We start from the raw sequence: 15,884 nt of genomic DNA, 5'->3' as shown, positions 1-15,884 counted from the left end.
GTGGAGGTGGTTGGGGCCCCTCGGTGCCGTCCCTGTGCCCGGTGGTGCCCCCAGCAGCTGCTCTGCGCCGTGGGCGAACCGCCCTCCGCTTCACTCTAAGATGGCCGGCGGCCCCAAAATGGTGCTGAGCATGAGACGCCATCTGCAAGGCTGGTCCCACGCCCGCCGTGGCCTTTTTATGCAAAGGGGAATTAATTAGATTTGAATATGGTAATTAAGCCATCAAGCCCCGCCGGTGCTACGAGGTCCCTTCTTTTCTTCGGGCTTTCTTCTCGCCCCTCTCTCCCGCCGCCCCTTAACCCTTCCCCCTCCACTGGTGCACCCACAGCACCGCTCGTGCATCCTAATGAAACACCACGGCCGGGATGTGCCCTCACCACCCCGTTCTCAGGGTTCTGTCTGTCCTTAGGACTCCATCCATCTGTCCATCCCTAATGGCTTGAGCGCAACGGCTGCGCATCCCTCCCCGAAAACCCCCTCGGTCACATAGGGATGGCTGCCCAAAAGCGGGCCGTGCGTCGCTTTGGGGTTTCTCTGTATGATGGGTACGGAGGCAAATCGTTCCCAAATCCATTCCCCCCAAGGCTGGGCTGTGTTTTAAGCCCTTGGGATCCTCACGGTGCTCTCAAGCAGTTTTTCTTTGCTCATTGGCTCTGGGCCGTGGGGTGCTGCTGGTACCCAACTGCTGTGCGTCGGGATTTCCAACCCATATTTTATGCTTTAAAGGAAAAATAATGGGATGTCCCCCCGAACCAGGAAATTAATATTGCTTTTCAAACTGAGAATTAAAGGTTTCCCCATCCCTGCGTTCCTTGCTTGCAGCCCTGCATGCAGCATCCAAGCCGGCTGATGGTGCTGAGATGGGAACACAGCATGCAGGGATCTGAGCAGGGGAAAGAAATATCCCAGGAATATTTTTCTACAGATATTCATCTCCATAAGGAAAAATAGGGATACATACATATGTATATATATATATATTTTTTTTTTCCTTCTCTTTTTCTTGCTCAGGAAGGAAAAGAAAGAAATAGGGAAAACCTGCGGGAGCTCAGAGACGCCTCCAGGCGCTTTTTGAATGAGTAAACTTGGATGGACAGCTCTTAAAAATAGGGATCTTTGGAGTGGGGTCATTTATGGTGAAGCATTTAATTGTGTTGGCAAGCTGCTTCCCATCAGGAACAAGGAAAAAGCCGAGATCACACATGTATTTCTGTGTTGTATATATAGATATGGGGTGCCATCCTGCACACGTGCATGATATCCGTGCGGTGCACAATGTGAGCCCCGTGCCCCGGCTGCTCGGGTTGGAACCCGCTGCTGCTGCTCGTTAGGACTCCTTCGTTTATGCAGAGCTGAATGGCCAGGATGCAGAGATGGGGCAAAACTCATCTATTTGAGGCTGTGCTTCGACTTTTCAGCTCTTCGCCCCCGGGAGCGGCTCAGTGGCAGCAGCACCGCGCCGCCCTCCCGCTCGCTGGGAGCATCCAGGGGTTTAATCCAAGCTGGCACCGCTGCCCGCGGGAGGGGCGGCCCCAGGCTGGAGCCCCCGCACCCCCCCCAGCCCTGACCTACATAGCGGGATGCGGCCACCTGAGCAGCCCCGAGCCACCCGCGCCAGCTGCTGCATGCGGGGACAGGGGACCGTCCTCCTCATTTCCTTAGGGCTCAGTTTGGGAGAAATAAGGGAGGAATGGGTTTTCTCACTGCTGGCCCCACAGGGACACTCAGGGTGACGTTGGGTTCTGGGTTACCGGCTCTGTCCCATTCTAACCTTATGCCAGTGGGATGGTACCAGTGTTTTTCTTGCCCAAGTGCTGGTGGCATCTCCTGGGCTGCATTTCACATCACATGTGAATGGGGGCACAAGGCTCAGGGTGCTTGTCCCCGCTGAGCCCTCCTCTAAAGTGGAGAGAGGGAAAACAAGTGGGGAGTGAGGGAAGGGGATAGAAAAGGGAAAGCAGACAAACAGGAGAGGAAAGGCAGCGGTGGAGATAACTATGGGACAGATAATGCCGAACACAGGGGGGAAATATCATAGGAGGGCTGATGGCTGGGAGACAGATTGAGGAGAGGTGGGAAAGGGGAAGTGGGGACAGGTGGCAGTGGTGGCAGTGGGCTCCCCACCATGCTGGGATGACCCGAAGCTGAGCAGCACCTCCATAGCTCCACTGCCGACCCCCATAGAGCCCAGCAGAGCCGCTGGTGGACAGGATGGGCACTGAAGGGCACCGAAGCCTTCCTGCAGGGTTTTCTCCCCATCCTTCTCTCCCCGCCTTCCCGCAATGCCACGTGGATTCCCCGCGGCACAGGAAAACAAGCCAAGACGTTTTCTTTTGTCTCCGCTGCTGCTTGGCCGCGTGTCTGCGGCTCTACGCCACCTTGGCCTCCTCCCCTCCATTCACAATTTCCTTCTCATTCCCGTGGTGAGAGAATACAGGCAAAGCTTTCTTTTCTTCCTTTCCTTCCTTTCTGTTTCTTCCTTTCCTTCTCTCTTTCACTCTTTCTTTCTTCCTTTTCCTTGTGCTTTCTTTCTCTTCTGTTCCTTCCTTCTTCCTTCCTCCCTTCCTCCTTTCCTTCCTTCCTCCCTTTCTTCCTTCTCTCTTTTTCTCTTTATTTTTATTATTATTATTAATTTAAAGCAATAAAATCAGCATCCAGGAGGTGTGAAGGGACAGAAGGTGACGTGGATCTGCCCCAGTCCCAGCTCTGACTGTGGGTTTGGCCATGGCTGAGGATCCCCAGGCACAGCACCCACCTGGACTCAGTGCTCCTCATTATCCCTCCGAGCTCCCATAGCCATTTATGCTGCTTCTATGCAAAAAATAATTAATAATAATAATAATAATAATAAAATCGGTGATGGATGCACCAGGAAGGGCTCAGCACCAGGGAGAGGGAGGGGAAAAAGGGTGGAGGTTGGAGAGAGCTTAAAAATTACAGTGGGAATTAGCAGGAGTCTAAGCTGTTGTTTGCGCTGCCCATTAGCATCTGCCTATTTATCTGTCACCAGATCCTCGTGGCATCCATCCATCCATCTGGGTCCTTGTCAGTCTGTCTGCCTACCTAATTATCCATTAGCATGGCAAAGCCCCATGACAGCGGTCCTGGCGAGTCAGACACGAGACCACCTCATCTGCCCTCCGCCATCGCCCGGATCCATTTATGAGCATGACGGTGCCAAAATTGGGCTCCGAACGACCCCAACAGTGCTGCCTGGGGAGATGCAGAGCAGGGTTGGTCCGTGGGGTGTTGCTGTGTGTGTGTGTGTGACACACCGCGTGCTTTCGCTGCTCATCAATGCTCCATCTTGGTTATATGAGAGACAATCAGAGCCAGCGTGCTGGTGTGGCTGCAATGGGCATGGTGTTGGTGCAGTAGATGCTGTGATGGGCACTGTGTTGGTTCCATTGGGCACTGTGTTGGTTCCATGGGCACTGTGTTGGTTCCATGGGCACTGTGTTGGTGCAGTGGTCACTGTGATGGGCAATGTGTTGGTGCAGTGGTCACTGTGTGAGTGCAGTGGGCACCGTGTTGGTGTAACGGTCACTGTATTGGTGCAATGGACACTGTGTTGGTTCAGCAGTCACTGTGTTGGTGCAATGGGCACCGTGTTGGTTCAGTGGTCACTATAGTGGTGCGCTGGGCACTGTAGTGGTGCAGTGGGCACTGGCATTACCTTGCCATGCATCCAGCAGCCCCGGTGCCGTTGGCTCTTTGTGCCCGTGCTGCCGCGTGGGTTTCTTTGTTCAGGCAGCAGCGGTGGGCAGGTTCCCCCTCCCCGCCTGCCCACGGCCCTGCTCAGCCCGAGGAGCAAATCAGCGGCGTTTGCATATTCAGAGCAGGTGGGGGCCCATATGCCTAAGATGAACCAGACAAAATTAGCCACCATAATCATAATCAACTGTGCCGTTGTGCTGGGGGAAGGGAGAGGCTGGCAGACAAGCCTGATAATTATGAAGCTCAGCATGTGCGCAGCGGTTTTGCAACAATTATGCCTAGCTCAGCAAGCCGGCAATGATGCTTGTTACAACAACCCTCAATCTCCAGCCCGCCCTCCGGTCGTGCGCTCCCGGGAGGGCTGTGCTTCACCGGAGGTGCCATCCATGGTGGGGAAAGGGACACGAGGATGGGGATGGGAACATGAGGACAGCGTGGGGTGATGGCCAAACTCCATCCTGCTGCCCTGCTCACCTGGATGAGCTGTGGCATTTTGGAGGAACCATCCTGCCCAGCAGCTCGTTGTATGGAGAGCATTGCAACCCCTCTGCGTAAAGGAGCTCTGGAGCTCCACTCGCACCAAACGGGTTTATTTTTGCCTTGCATGACTTTTTCCCTTTCCCACCCTCCTCCTCTCAGCTCCCTGCAGCTCGGTGGTGGCAGGAGGTGACATTCCAGATCCATCCCCAGCCCGGTGCTGGCAGGGCGGTGTCAAGCAGCATTTCCCTGAATGAGCCCTGGGGAAGGGAACGGCTGGAGATGCTCCGTGGTGCAGTGAGGAGCAGCCCCTGCTCTGAGTCCTTGGGAAGCGGTGGTGGCTGAGTGCAGCCAGCAGAGGAGAGGGAAAATAAAGCAGTTTCTTCTTTTAAATGCAATGGGAGCTGCCCCAGCTGGACTCAGGGGTGGTGCTGGGGTGCATCCTGCTTGCATTTCTCTGGGTGCAGTGAGGATGGAGGCGCTGAGGCTGCAGCCATTACCCTATAGGTGATGTTGGCTTCCTCGCAGAGGGCACAGTACTCTCCTGAAATCATGTCGTTGCCAGCTGCAATCTGGGCTTTTCAGCCTGAATTTGGGGTTTGCAGCACAACCCATCACTTCACACAGCTGCAGCAATGTGGGGTTGGCCGGAAAGGAGCTCAGCATGTGTGGAAACCATGGCTGTGCTCTCCTCAGCATCTCTCCTCCTCCACTCACCTCCTGTGTGGGAGGGAAAACCCTTTCCCAGGTGCAGCTATGGGGATCATGCAGCCCAACAGAAGAGATTTGTCCACGCACCCACAGCGTCCCAAGAGCATCTCTGCCCATTACCTCCCAGTTTGTTGAAACAGAAAGATGCTTCAAACCAGCACAGAAATGCCCTCAGCACCCGGAGATGGCTCCGCTCTGCACTGGCAATCAGATAGGCTCTGCTTTGCTCCAATTGAGATGGCAGCAGAGCTGGGAGGGGGACCATTTGGTGCATTAATCCCATGGCTGGCACAGAATTACTCCCAGGGCACTTCCCCAAATCCCACAGAACACATCCACCCCTGTGGGCATTCCCGACATCCCTTGAAGCCCCATGAGCACACAGAGGCTCGCACAGACGCGCCGAGGTCCAACTGCCTCTCCCCATCCTTTGGGACAGGCTGCGCTTTGCTGATGTAAAAGGATTTCAAGGCAGATGTTCCAATGTCAGCTGCCATTGGGGCAGTCAGGGTGCAGGGTTTGGGGATCAAATGGGACAATGCAAAGGGCACAGACACGCGGTGGCTGCGCTTTGTGCACGGCGCCAGCTGTGTGTTGTACCCAGGATGGAGGATTTGGAGCACCCAAATGGCACCCAGACTGCTCTGCTTCTCTGCTTCAGCTTTCACAGGTGGAGGAATTAGTGGAGGGAAGTGCAGCGAAATAACTCAGAAACGTGTATTCTTTTTTATTCTGCCTTTCCCACTCCCAAAGCTGCTGTTGGGAGCAGAGCGGCTTCGCAAGACTTGGAGGAAGCAAGAACATCCCCCCACCTGTTTGCTTTTCAGCTATCTCTTTTAAGCAACAGCTGAAGAGCAGCAACTTGCTGGACTATAAATTGCCAAATTCCCCTGATCCTGAGCATGGCTTTTATTCAGATGCAGGCGGCAGAGCCGGGGGGGAGAAGGTGACCACAGGCTCCATAAATATTATATGGGGCGACGGCGCTGCGCGGGGCCGTGGGCGCAGACAAAGCGCGCATTGAGCCGCTGGCCCAGCTGCTGCGGGCAGCTAGGATGGGGGTCAAGGTCAGAGGTGGCCCTGTGCACATTATCTCCCCCCCCCCCAGCCCATTTCTCCATGTCCATAACATAAAGTGGAGTGGCTGCTGCTGACTGTCTCAGTGGGGTCGTGCAGGAGGGGAAACTGAGGCACCGTGCAACGACGCACCGGTGCTTTAATCTCCTGGGGACCCTTTGGGTGGCTCTGTTTCAATCTCCCTTCACTGTGGGTTTCTCCATGGGGGCACCATGGAGGTCTTTGGGGTGCTCCAAAGCGCAGCTGAACCCATCCAGGTTCACTCCTGCTGCTGTGCAAACTTGGATTTGAGAATATTTTACTCCCTTTCAGGCAATCCCTTAGCAACGCTTGTTTCCATGGCAAAGAGCGGAGCACCTCGGTGCTGATGCTGAGCTTTGCCTCAAACTCCTGTTCTGGTCTTGCTCCAGGTCCCTACATGAGGACGAAGCCAGGAGCACCAGCACTGCCCGTCTTGCAATGGGCACATGGAGCACCAGGAGCTCCTGCAGGAAGGGGGTGGGGAGTTCAACCCCATCCCTGTGAGCCCCACGCTGGGGAAGGGTTGTGGGGCGTCTCCAAGCCTTAATGAGAGCAAATGGGTTGCAGTTAGCAGTTGGGGCAGGTGATCTTTGGAGATCATCCCTTCCAACCAAACTGTTGTATGGTTCTGTCATTCTTATTGTAAGAAATATCCCCAAAGGGGAAGCACCACCAGGATGATGCTGCCTGTTTCCCATTCCCTAGGAAGGCTCCGGGGTTAAACCAAGGGATTTAGGGGACAAAGTGAGAGCTGTTATCTTGGGAAAGCATTTATGGCCGAGGGGACTTTTCCTGAGTGCAAATCCAATGCTTGGAGTTGGGGTTTGGTCAGATATTCCATTTCTCAGTGCAGAACAACCTGCCTTGGTGGCCAATCCCAGGATGGGTCTGTTTGGGGCAATGCTCAGCTCTAAGCACCAGGGATTACACAAGGTCCCCCATTTTCCTCCCCAATGTCAGCATTTCAATGGGGAGAAGCCCCTGGCAGCTCAGACGTTGGTGCTTTTGGTGATGTTGAAGGCCGTGCTGAGCTCTCCATCTGCAGCCAAACCCTCCAGGTCACAGCGCTGATATTGGGAGGTGCCTTCCTGCCTGGGCATGGGCACCTGGTACCAACATGCCCCATTCACAGCCATACAAACATCTCTATTCTTCATTTACCGTAAATAAAACACACTTTAAAAGGAAGCAGAGAGAATGCAGCCACCATCCCCTTCTCTCTTCTCAAGGATGGGCAGAACTCAGTACAATGTTGCTCACCATGCGCCCACTTTGTCTCCACAACCAAAATCTTTGCTGCCCTGCAGAATTTTCCTTTGCATCCCATAGCAAAAGAGCCTTGAGAGGAGCCTCGTGCAGCTGTTCAGTGCGCAGCCCCAGCGCCAGCATCATTGCACCAGGGACAAAGTGCAAACTGCATCCACCCCAGCGAAGGGGCATTGCTGCTGTCATGCTATCATGCCACGGTGCAGGGAATGGCCACATCACGGCCCTCTCATTGTTGCTCCTGAAGGAGGAGGAAGGGAGATCTTCCTCCCCTGCTTTTATTTTGCTGCAACGGGAGCCAGTTCTTGCAGTGCTCCCAAAGGAGTCTTAAAAACTCCCAAATCTGACAGCTAAAACTGGCTTTTGCTCTGCTCATTTCCAAGTGCTCACCAGCCCTGCTTTATTTACACCTCTCGTCGAGCCCCCTGATGCCCCCCGTCCCCCCGCCCCCAGCCCTGGCTTTTCTCATGCACGTGCACAGCACTGAGCTCTGCCGTGCTGCTGGGAAGGGGTAAAATTAATCCCTATGGAAATTTATTGAAATGAATTCCCTGCTTGGACACTCAAGCTGTTCCCAGCCTGGCTTTTCCCAGGGCAGAGCAGCCAGGGAGGAGGGAATGGAATGGGGGCCCCGGTTCCCAACTGTATGGGGCAGTGGGATTGGGCTCCCCCTAAGGGAGTGGGACTAATACCCCCAGAATGGGGCTGTGCAGCATCTGCATCCCACAGACAAGGCTCCTTTGAGATCAGGCATTATCAGTGCTGGAAAAAGGGGCTGGAGGTTGGACTGGGGGGAACAGTCTGAGTTTGTAGAGGGCATCCTTGTGGATGGGAGGATGAACCCTCAACCCAAAACCTTTTTGGAGGCCAGGGATCGGTGATCAGGGCTGGATGAAGCAATGGAACAGGCACTTGGTGGGGATTTATGCCATGCAGCACTTGTCAGTGCAGGTTTAGCACCCCATAAAGCAGTGCTGAAGGCCGAACGTGAAGGGAGAACACAAAGATGAGCAATTAAGGAGAGAATTCAGGTCCCGCCAAGGGAAAGATGCATCAGTGGGAAAGGAGTGTGGGATGGAACCGGGATGCTGATGCTCTGTGTCTCTCTATGTCTCTGCACAGGAACAGGGCTTTGCTGACTGCATCCTACAGTCACAATGCTGGACCCCCCTTGGCTGACCCATGGGGATGAGGACACAGCAGAGGACACCACTGTGCTGCCTGGGGAAGGCCTGTTTGCAGCACACCCAGCACAAGGCACAGCTCTCGGTGAGGACCTGGGGGGCAGCAGCCACCTTTCTGCACGTTGGGGTGTCATGTTTGTGGGGCTCTGGTCAGAGGGTTGGTGCAGTGGTGACATTGTCACCTGCTGGGGGTGGGACTCTGGCAGTGCCCATTGAGGGCTCACACCAGTTTCTCCCTTTAACAGGTGATGTGAGAGGACACCGTGTGGTCTGGATGGCCAAGAAGGGCTGGAGGAGAGCCCAGGCATTGTCTGAAACGTGGCCAGGGTCCGGGCAGGTCCCCTCCCTGTCCCTGGGGTAATGGATTGCTTTGTCCCATTGCTGGACCCTGGGGGGGTCCTGGGGCACTGAGCTGCTACCGCTGAGCCCAAGAGGAAAACCAACAAGTGTATTAAAGGTGTTGGAAGCCTACAGCAGTGTCACAGCCTGGTCTCCCTTGTATTGCACCCATCGCTCCCACCCCTCCCCAACTCATACCACCATCCCCAGGACTCAGTGCAGCTCCCAGCTCCCACCTGCATGGCTTTCACTCAAATTCCAAGCTGCTGCCTTACAGCTGAGCCTGGAAACCCATTCCTTTTAGCTCCAAAACCAGGAGAACCGGTGTCTGTGAGCTGGATTCTCACTCACCGTTGGGATGCCCGAGCTGCAGACCCAGCCCTGGGTCCGAGCTCCCTTAGGACCCCAACATCAGCTTTGGGATGAGAACCAAAAAGCAGCACGGGGCCGTCCTCTCCCAAACCCATCTCACCGCCACCGCACGCGCCTGCAGCAGCATCCCACCGCCCAAACATTGAGCCGTACATTCAATCACCCCGCCGAGGGCCGGGGCAAAGCGGCCGGCCGAGGGAGCGTGGCAGTTTGTTATGCTAACCGAGGGGGGCTCCGCTCGGGGGACGTGTCGGAGAGGTCTGAAGAGCAAGGAGTTCACAGGCCCTCTCCCTTTGTCATGCTAAAAGTGCAACACAGAAAATATATACAGGCAGCTGCTCAATGGAGCGTGAAATACAAGTGATTTCTCCGGGAGCTCTGGGTAATGCAATGCAGCCCAGACAATGCCCGCCGCAGCCCCACCGCCTTTGTGCGAGATGGAAAACTTCGGCGGGGGGAAACAGGACGGCAGCTCTGAACCTACAGCTGCCCCAGAGGGCAAAGTCCCTGAGAGGGTCCCCAACACCCACCCACAGGGACCCTGACACTCATAGCATCCATAACACCCATAGGGTCTATAACATCCGTGGGGTCCCCAACGCCCATAGGGTTCGTAATAGAGTCCCCGGTACCCAATGGGGTTCTCGCCATGGGATGGATGGATGCTCAGCTGCCACATCCCTGGGATCGGCTCTGGGATGGACACGGTGTGGCCCCAGCAGCACTGGGGACACACAGCCGGGTCTGGGCACGGGATGGGGACCCGGTTAATGCGACGCCAACATCCCAGCAGAGCCGAGCACCGCCCGTGGCAGCAGCTCCTATTGCTGATGCAAATCGGGGCATCCCGCAGGAGGAGGGAGCGGTGTAAAATCAGCCCTCAAAGGGGCTTTTGTGTCTCTGGAGCTCGGAACATCCATCTTTCTTTTTTTTTGTGGCTGGAGCTGAAACCCGACACTGGGCCGGGGGGGTTCCCGGGGCCCCGCATTCGTTCCAGGCACCGACAACCCCCGGTGCATCGCATGTGAGAGGTGGGGATCTGGGGGGGGGGACTTGGGAGGGGGGTCACGGGCGGTGCTGGGGGCGGGGGGCTCCGCTCGTGGTGGGGACGCATCGGGGATGGGTGGGGGGGGGGGGGGGAGGGTGTTGGGGGCACCGTAACCCGTGAGCTCGGCCCTATCGGTGGAGGGCTGCCCAACCCCGGGGGTAGCGAGAGATTGCTGCTGACCTCCGCCCCGGGCCGGGTACCCCAACCCACGGGGGACGTTCGGGGCACGGACGGAAGCGACATCTAGTGGGAACGCAGCCCGCCGCCCGGAAGATGGATATCCATGGCAACCCACGGGTATCGCCCCCAACAGGACCGGGAGCACCGGCAGCTCCAGGGACCCCCCTCATCCCCATTGGGGTGGGCGGGTGACCATAGCGAGGTCAGAGCGGTGAGTGTGAAGTGCTCCCGAGCACCGTGCTGGGCCCGGATCAACCCGGAGTGCCAGGACGATGCGGTTTGCAGTGCACGATGCGGTTTGCAACTCACGATGCGGTTTGCAGTGCACGATGCGGTTTGCAATGCACGATGCGGTTTGCAACGCACGCAACGACCGACGCACGGCACGGTTTGCAGCACACAGAGCCGTGCACAGCTCTGCAATCCGAGCACACCAACCGTGCGGGGCTGCGTGGCATTGCAAAGCCTCCTTTTGTGCACACACGTCCAGCAATGAGCGCGCACGATGCACACACATGGAACCACAGCTCCCAGGAGGCAGCGACAGCGGAACACGCCGCTACCAGAGGGCCCGCCCCCCCCGCTTTTTTGCCTCTCCATTGGCCAAAGAGCTGCCAATCACTAGGAGAACGGCGTCGGATTGGTCAGAGGGGAGAGGCGGTGGCGAGCGTGCTTCCTGCGGCCGCCTTTGCGCTGACCCCAGCATGGTGAGCGGGGTGGGGGGGGTGCAAGGCCTGGTGGGGGTGCATGGCTGGAAGGGAATGCGCGGAGCTGGGTTGCATGCTCAGGGTGCTCCAATGTGGGTGCGTGCAGAGGGGTGTTGCTGGGTTCATGCACCGGGGTACATAGCCGAGCCTGTGCTGGGGAGGGCGGGGGGGTGCATGGCCGGAGGTGTTGTTGCGGCAATGCACCCCATTGCACCGTGCAGGCGGTGATGGGGGTGCAGGTGGTGGTGAGCCTGCTGGCAGCGAGCGTCATGCAGAAGTTGGCCCCGCACTGCTCCTTTGCTCGCTGGCTGCTCTGCAATGGCAGGTATGCCCCCCTCCCCCCCCCCACCCACCCACACCCTACAGGGTCTGGGGGACACACAACCCCACTGATGCCCACTGCTGTGCAGCCTGCACCGCTACAAGCACCCATCAGAAGAGGAGCTCCGTGCCTTGGCAGGGAAGCAGCGCCCCAAGAGCAAGCGGGACAGGTGAGCAATGCAGACACCCAGCTGGGGGGGTGGGAGGGATCCTCAGTGTTGGGTTCCCCTTGTGTTGCCGGGGGGTGCCGGGGGTCCCTGCTGTAGGGTGTCATCAGGTCTGCATCAATGGACTGAGGTCAGTGGGGTGAAGCCCGGGAAGGCTGGGTGCCACTGCTGCACTTGGGTCACAACAGCCCCACCTTGGAGCGTCCCTCCAAGTATGGGGCAGAGAGATGGGAGGGATGGATGGGGATGGGTCAGGTGGGACTTGGCCATCTTAGAGGTCATTTCCAACCTTGACTCTATGATGAGGAGCTCCCAGACGGGGATGTGCAATGCTGGGGGACACGAGGCACACACCAGCTCTGTGCCCAGTTCCCCAAACCCATCCATTGCAGGAGGATGAATGGTGTGACAGATGACAAACCTCTCTCAGTGCCCCGTGACATCGACCTGCACCTGGACACCTCCCCCATCACCGCCGTGGATGCTCTCGGTACCTCCCAGCACCCTTCTCCCCCTGCAAACAGCCCCATTTGGTGACCCACACCCCCCTCACGGCCCGCAGTGCTGCGCTGTTTCCTGGAGTACCAATGGTTCGTGGACTTTGCTGTCTATGCCACTGCTGTGTACGTCTTCACCGAGGGCTACAGCTGCCTGGTGGAGCCACAGAGGGAGATGAACCTCGGGGTGCTCTGGTGCCTGCTCACCGTCTTCTTCTCCATGTATCCTTGTGCCTGCTGCTGCCACGTGATCCTTTTCCTTTTGGTTCCTTGGAACGCTATTTGGGGTAGAAGGTGTAAATTGATGGACTAGCAAAGCCTTGCTGCTGAGCTGTGCCTAACAGGAGCCTTTCCTTTAGGCCTCATGGTGCGGGGGTCCCACTGGCGTGAAGGTCACCCCTGCAGCCCCCCATTTCCTTGACAAGCCTCCCCCTGCCTCCAGAAAGGTCTTCTTCATGGTGATGCGCCATTACTTCCGCTCAGAGGAGGGCGGTGAGCGTTCCGTCTGCCTCACCTTCGCCTTCTTCTTCCTCCTCCTGGCCATGGTGGTCCTGGTGGTCCGTGAGGATTACTTGGAGTTCGGCCTGGAGCCCGGTGGGTGCAGGGGGCTGGGATGAGGAGGGCAGCCCTGGGCACCCACTGATGGCTGTGTGCTGCTGGCAGGGCTGGATGGCGTCACAAACAACCTGGAGAGCATCCTGAAGCCGCGGGGTTGGGATTGGACGTGAGTTGAGTTCAGGATGGGAAACGGTGGTTTATTAGTGGAGTTTGCTTTGAAAACGATGCTGTGACCCAAAGGGCTGAGGGTCCCTCAGGGCTCTGTGGGATTGGGGTCAAACTGGCCCCCCCACCTTCCCTTGTTTTTCTGCAGGCTGCCCCTTGCTAAGCTGGCCTTCAAGCTGGGGTTGGTGGCTCTCTGCTCCTTCCTGGGTGCCTGCCTGACCTTCCCGGGGCTGCGCCTGGCCCAGACACACCTCGATGCCCTTCGGATGGCGGCCGACAGACCCCTGTCCCAGTTGGGTGACACTGCAGAGTGGGGATGGGAAACGGGGGCTGGGACACTCTGCGGTGGTGGCAGAGAATGAGGGGACCTGGGAGAGGGAGGAGGTGGGGAAAAGGCTGCGCCTGATGTCTGCACCGCAGGGTTCTGCTCCACGTGAGTTTCCTGGCTCCGGTTCTGGTGGTGGTGATGTGGATCAGGCCCATCTCACGGGACTTCCTGCTGCATGCGCCCATGGGCAAACAGACGGTGCAGATGTGAGTGGGGCACGGGGGGGGCAGCAGCCTTCCTCTGAGGGGAAACTGAGGCACGGCTGCACCTCATCCCCATTCCTTCCCTGGGGGATTCCGGAGCGTGGGACCCCCCCAGCAGCCCCATTCTCTTCCCCTTGTACAGCCTGTCGGACTCAGCCTACAACACGGCACGGCTCTGGGTTGTGGTGGGGCTGTGCGGGCTGCGCCTGGCGGCCACCCGTCCCCATCTGCAGGCTTACCTGGGTCTGGCCGAGCGTTGGGTGCAGCAGATGAGGAAGGAAGCTGGACGTATTGCAGCCGTGGAGATCCAGCGCAAGGTGCGTGATGGGGTTAGGGTTGGGGTTAGGGTTAGGATTAGGATTAGGGTTAGGGTTAGGGTTAGGGTTGGGGTTAGGGTTAGGGTTAGGGTTAGGGTTACGGTTAGGGTTAGGGTTAGGGTTGGGGTTAGGGTTGGGGTTAGGGTTAGGGTTGGGGTTAGGGTTAGGGTTAGCGTTAGGGTTAGGGTTAGGGTTAGCGTTAGGGTTAGGGTTAGGGTTAGTGTTAGGGTTGGGGTTAGGGTTAGCGTTAGGGTTGGGGTTAGGGTTAGGGTTAGGATTAGGATTAGGGTTAGGGTTAGGGTTAGCGTTAGGGTTAGGGTTAGGCTTAGGCTTAGGGTTAGTATTAGGGTTAGGGTTAGGGTTAGGGTTAGGGTTAGGGTTAGGGTTAGCGTTAGGGTTAGGTTTAGGGTTAGGGTTAGGGTTAGGGGGGCAGTGATGGGGGGCCGGGCTGCGGGCAGGCTGTGAGCCACATTACTGATGGGCATCTGTGTGCAGATCACCAGGATCTACTGCTATGTGCCCGTGGTCAGCCTGCAGTACCTGGGGCCCATCATCCTCACCCTGCACTGTGCATTGCTCCTCAAGACCTTGGGTGAGTCACTGCTGTGTGCAGCTGCACGGCTCAGGGCTGGGGGATGTGGGGACAGACCCCATCCCTGGCTGTTGGCCTCTCTGCCCCACAGGACACCACTCGTGGGGGCTGTACCCGGAGTCCCCTCTTGTCCCCGTGCCGGTGGCAGCGTCGCATTCCAGTGGGGAGGATGGGGAGGATGTGCGTGTGGCAGTGGAGCAGATCACGGGTGTTCTGGGCAGCATCTTCACCCCGCTGTTCTTCCGTGGACTCTTTGCCTTCCTCACCTGGTGGGTGGCTGCGTGTCAGGTCGTCACCAGCCTCTTTGGCCTCTACTTCCACCAGCACCTGGCTGTGTCCTGACTGGGGGAGCTGGGAGCACTGCTCGTGTCCCATAACTGGGGGGTGTCTGTCACCTCGCTCCTGCCTTGGTTGGCTTCCCTGCTTCCATGTGCCTGTGGGATATGGGGATGCTCCTACAGCCAGCTCATGGCAGGACTCCCCTTCTGCCACCCATCACCTCTGTGCCTGTCCCCGTCGCTCCAGCCCCATGCAGTGACATTGGAGCCAGGTTCCCACAGTGGGGTTTGCTGCTGCCTGCTCTAAACCAGTGGGGTTTGCTGCTGCCTGCTGCCAGCAGGGATCCCAGCAGGGACTGGCACAGTGCAGTGGGCTTGGGGCAGCAGCCTCGCTTCCCGGAACAGACTTTGGGGTTTGCTCTGCCTAGTTTGCCTCCCCTGGCTTGAGAGTGTGTGTGTTTTTATAGGGTCTCTGCTCCACCCGATGGGGTCAGAGCTGTTGGGGTGGTCCCTCTGCTTGGTGTGAAATCCTTAGGTCCAGCAGCTTTGGCTGTTGATTGTTTTAGAAATAAATAACCCGGAGCTCGTTTGGTCATCCTGGAGCTGCTGCTTTCTTTGTGTTTTGCTGCCCTGAAGCCCCTGCTGGGAATGCTCTGGCAGCAAGGGGACAAGGCTTGTCCTGGGAATGCAACCAGGCCAATATGGCACTGCTCATCCCAGCGGGGTTAGGGGGAATGGGGCGTGCAGCTCCAATGGGCTCCTGGAGGCAGCGGAACGGTGGGTGCCGGTCCAGCAGCATGTAAAAGGATTAGCAGGTCTGGGCTGCTCAGAGAAAGGAGAGGGGCTCTGATCCTATTTGATAGCCTTGTAATGGTCTTAATTCCCTCTTGCTAAGGGCCGAGATGAGAAGGCAGCTCTCTGCCTGGTGTTAACAGGGCTAATCCAGACAGCCTCCCTCCAGCAGCCTCCAAACTGCAGAAGAATAAAGGGGAGATTCCCCTCTTGCAGAGAGATGGGAAAAGCTGAGCCCCAGAGCAGCACCGTGGATGAGCAGAAAGCAAAGAGAAATGGAGCTCCAGCAGCACTGCCACCAAGGAGCAAGGAAAGGTGCAAGGAAGGAGATTCCCCCAGGGCCGGGATGCAAAGAGGTCTGTCCCATTAAGAGGCAGCGCAACCGCCTTGATGGCTCATTTATCTAATTTTCCTGAAGCATGTGCAGGAAGCAGCCGGGGGCTGAGCTGGGGGAAGCACTGGCAGCAGGAGGAGGGTTGCTAAGGCCTGGGGTTGTGCTGCAGTCAGACATGCAGACAGTTCCTCCCCAGAGATCTGCCCAGACGTGACCCTCTCAGGCGGGGATGA

General features: G+C 57.4%; 1 protein-coding gene across 3 annotated transcripts; it reads left to right on the top strand.

Moving 5' to 3' along the window:
* Positions 1–11,003: 11,003 nt before the first annotated feature.
* On the top strand, positions 11,004–15,127 carry TMEM161A (transmembrane protein 161A). 3 transcript variants are annotated; one of them, XM_072357482.1, is made up of 12 exons: positions 11,004–11,099; positions 11,321–11,424; positions 11,510–11,590; positions 11,980–12,077; positions 12,150–12,306; positions 12,527–12,678; positions 12,748–12,808; positions 12,956–13,099; positions 13,228–13,341; positions 13,481–13,655; positions 14,151–14,247; positions 14,339–15,127. In XM_072357482.1, exons 1-12 carry the CDS (start codon positions 11,097–11,099, stop codon positions 14,587–14,589), a joined length of 1,437 nt encoding a protein of 478 aa, XP_072213583.1. In that variant the 5' UTR covers positions 11,004–11,096; the 3' UTR covers positions 14,590–15,127. The 3 variants fall into 3 exon arrangements, with proteins under 3 accessions (XP_072213583.1, XP_072213584.1, XP_072213582.1); XM_072357481.1 differs by lacking the exon at positions 11,004–11,099 and adding an exon at positions 11,131–11,195; XM_072357483.1 differs by lacking the exon at positions 11,321–11,424 and having other exon boundaries at positions 11,030–11,099; positions 11,466–11,590.
* The last annotated feature ends 757 nt before the right edge of the window (positions 15,128–15,884 follow it).

Source organism: Excalfactoria chinensis, chromosome 26, assembly GCF_039878825.1.
Source record: "Excalfactoria chinensis isolate bCotChi1 chromosome 26, bCotChi1.hap2, whole genome shotgun sequence".
Classification (NCBI taxonomy): domain Eukaryota; kingdom Metazoa; phylum Chordata; class Aves; order Galliformes; family Phasianidae; genus Excalfactoria; species Excalfactoria chinensis.
The sequence above is the reverse complement of the archived record's forward strand: the minus strand, read 5'-3'. Positions and strand labels throughout refer to the sequence as shown.

Coding starts and splice junctions, on each gene's coding strand:
- TMEM161A (XM_072357481.1), top strand. CDS start 11,154: ATGCGCGGAGCTGGGTTGCATGCTCAGGGTGCTCCAATGTGG. Junction 12,809..12,955: donor CCGCGGGGTTGGGATTGGAC/GTGAGTTGAGTT, acceptor GTTTTTCTGCAG/GCTGCCCCTTGCTAAGCTGG. Junction 13,656..14,150: donor CCGTGGAGATCCAGCGCAAG/GTGCGTGATGGG, acceptor ATCTGTGTGCAG/ATCACCAGGATCTACTGCTA.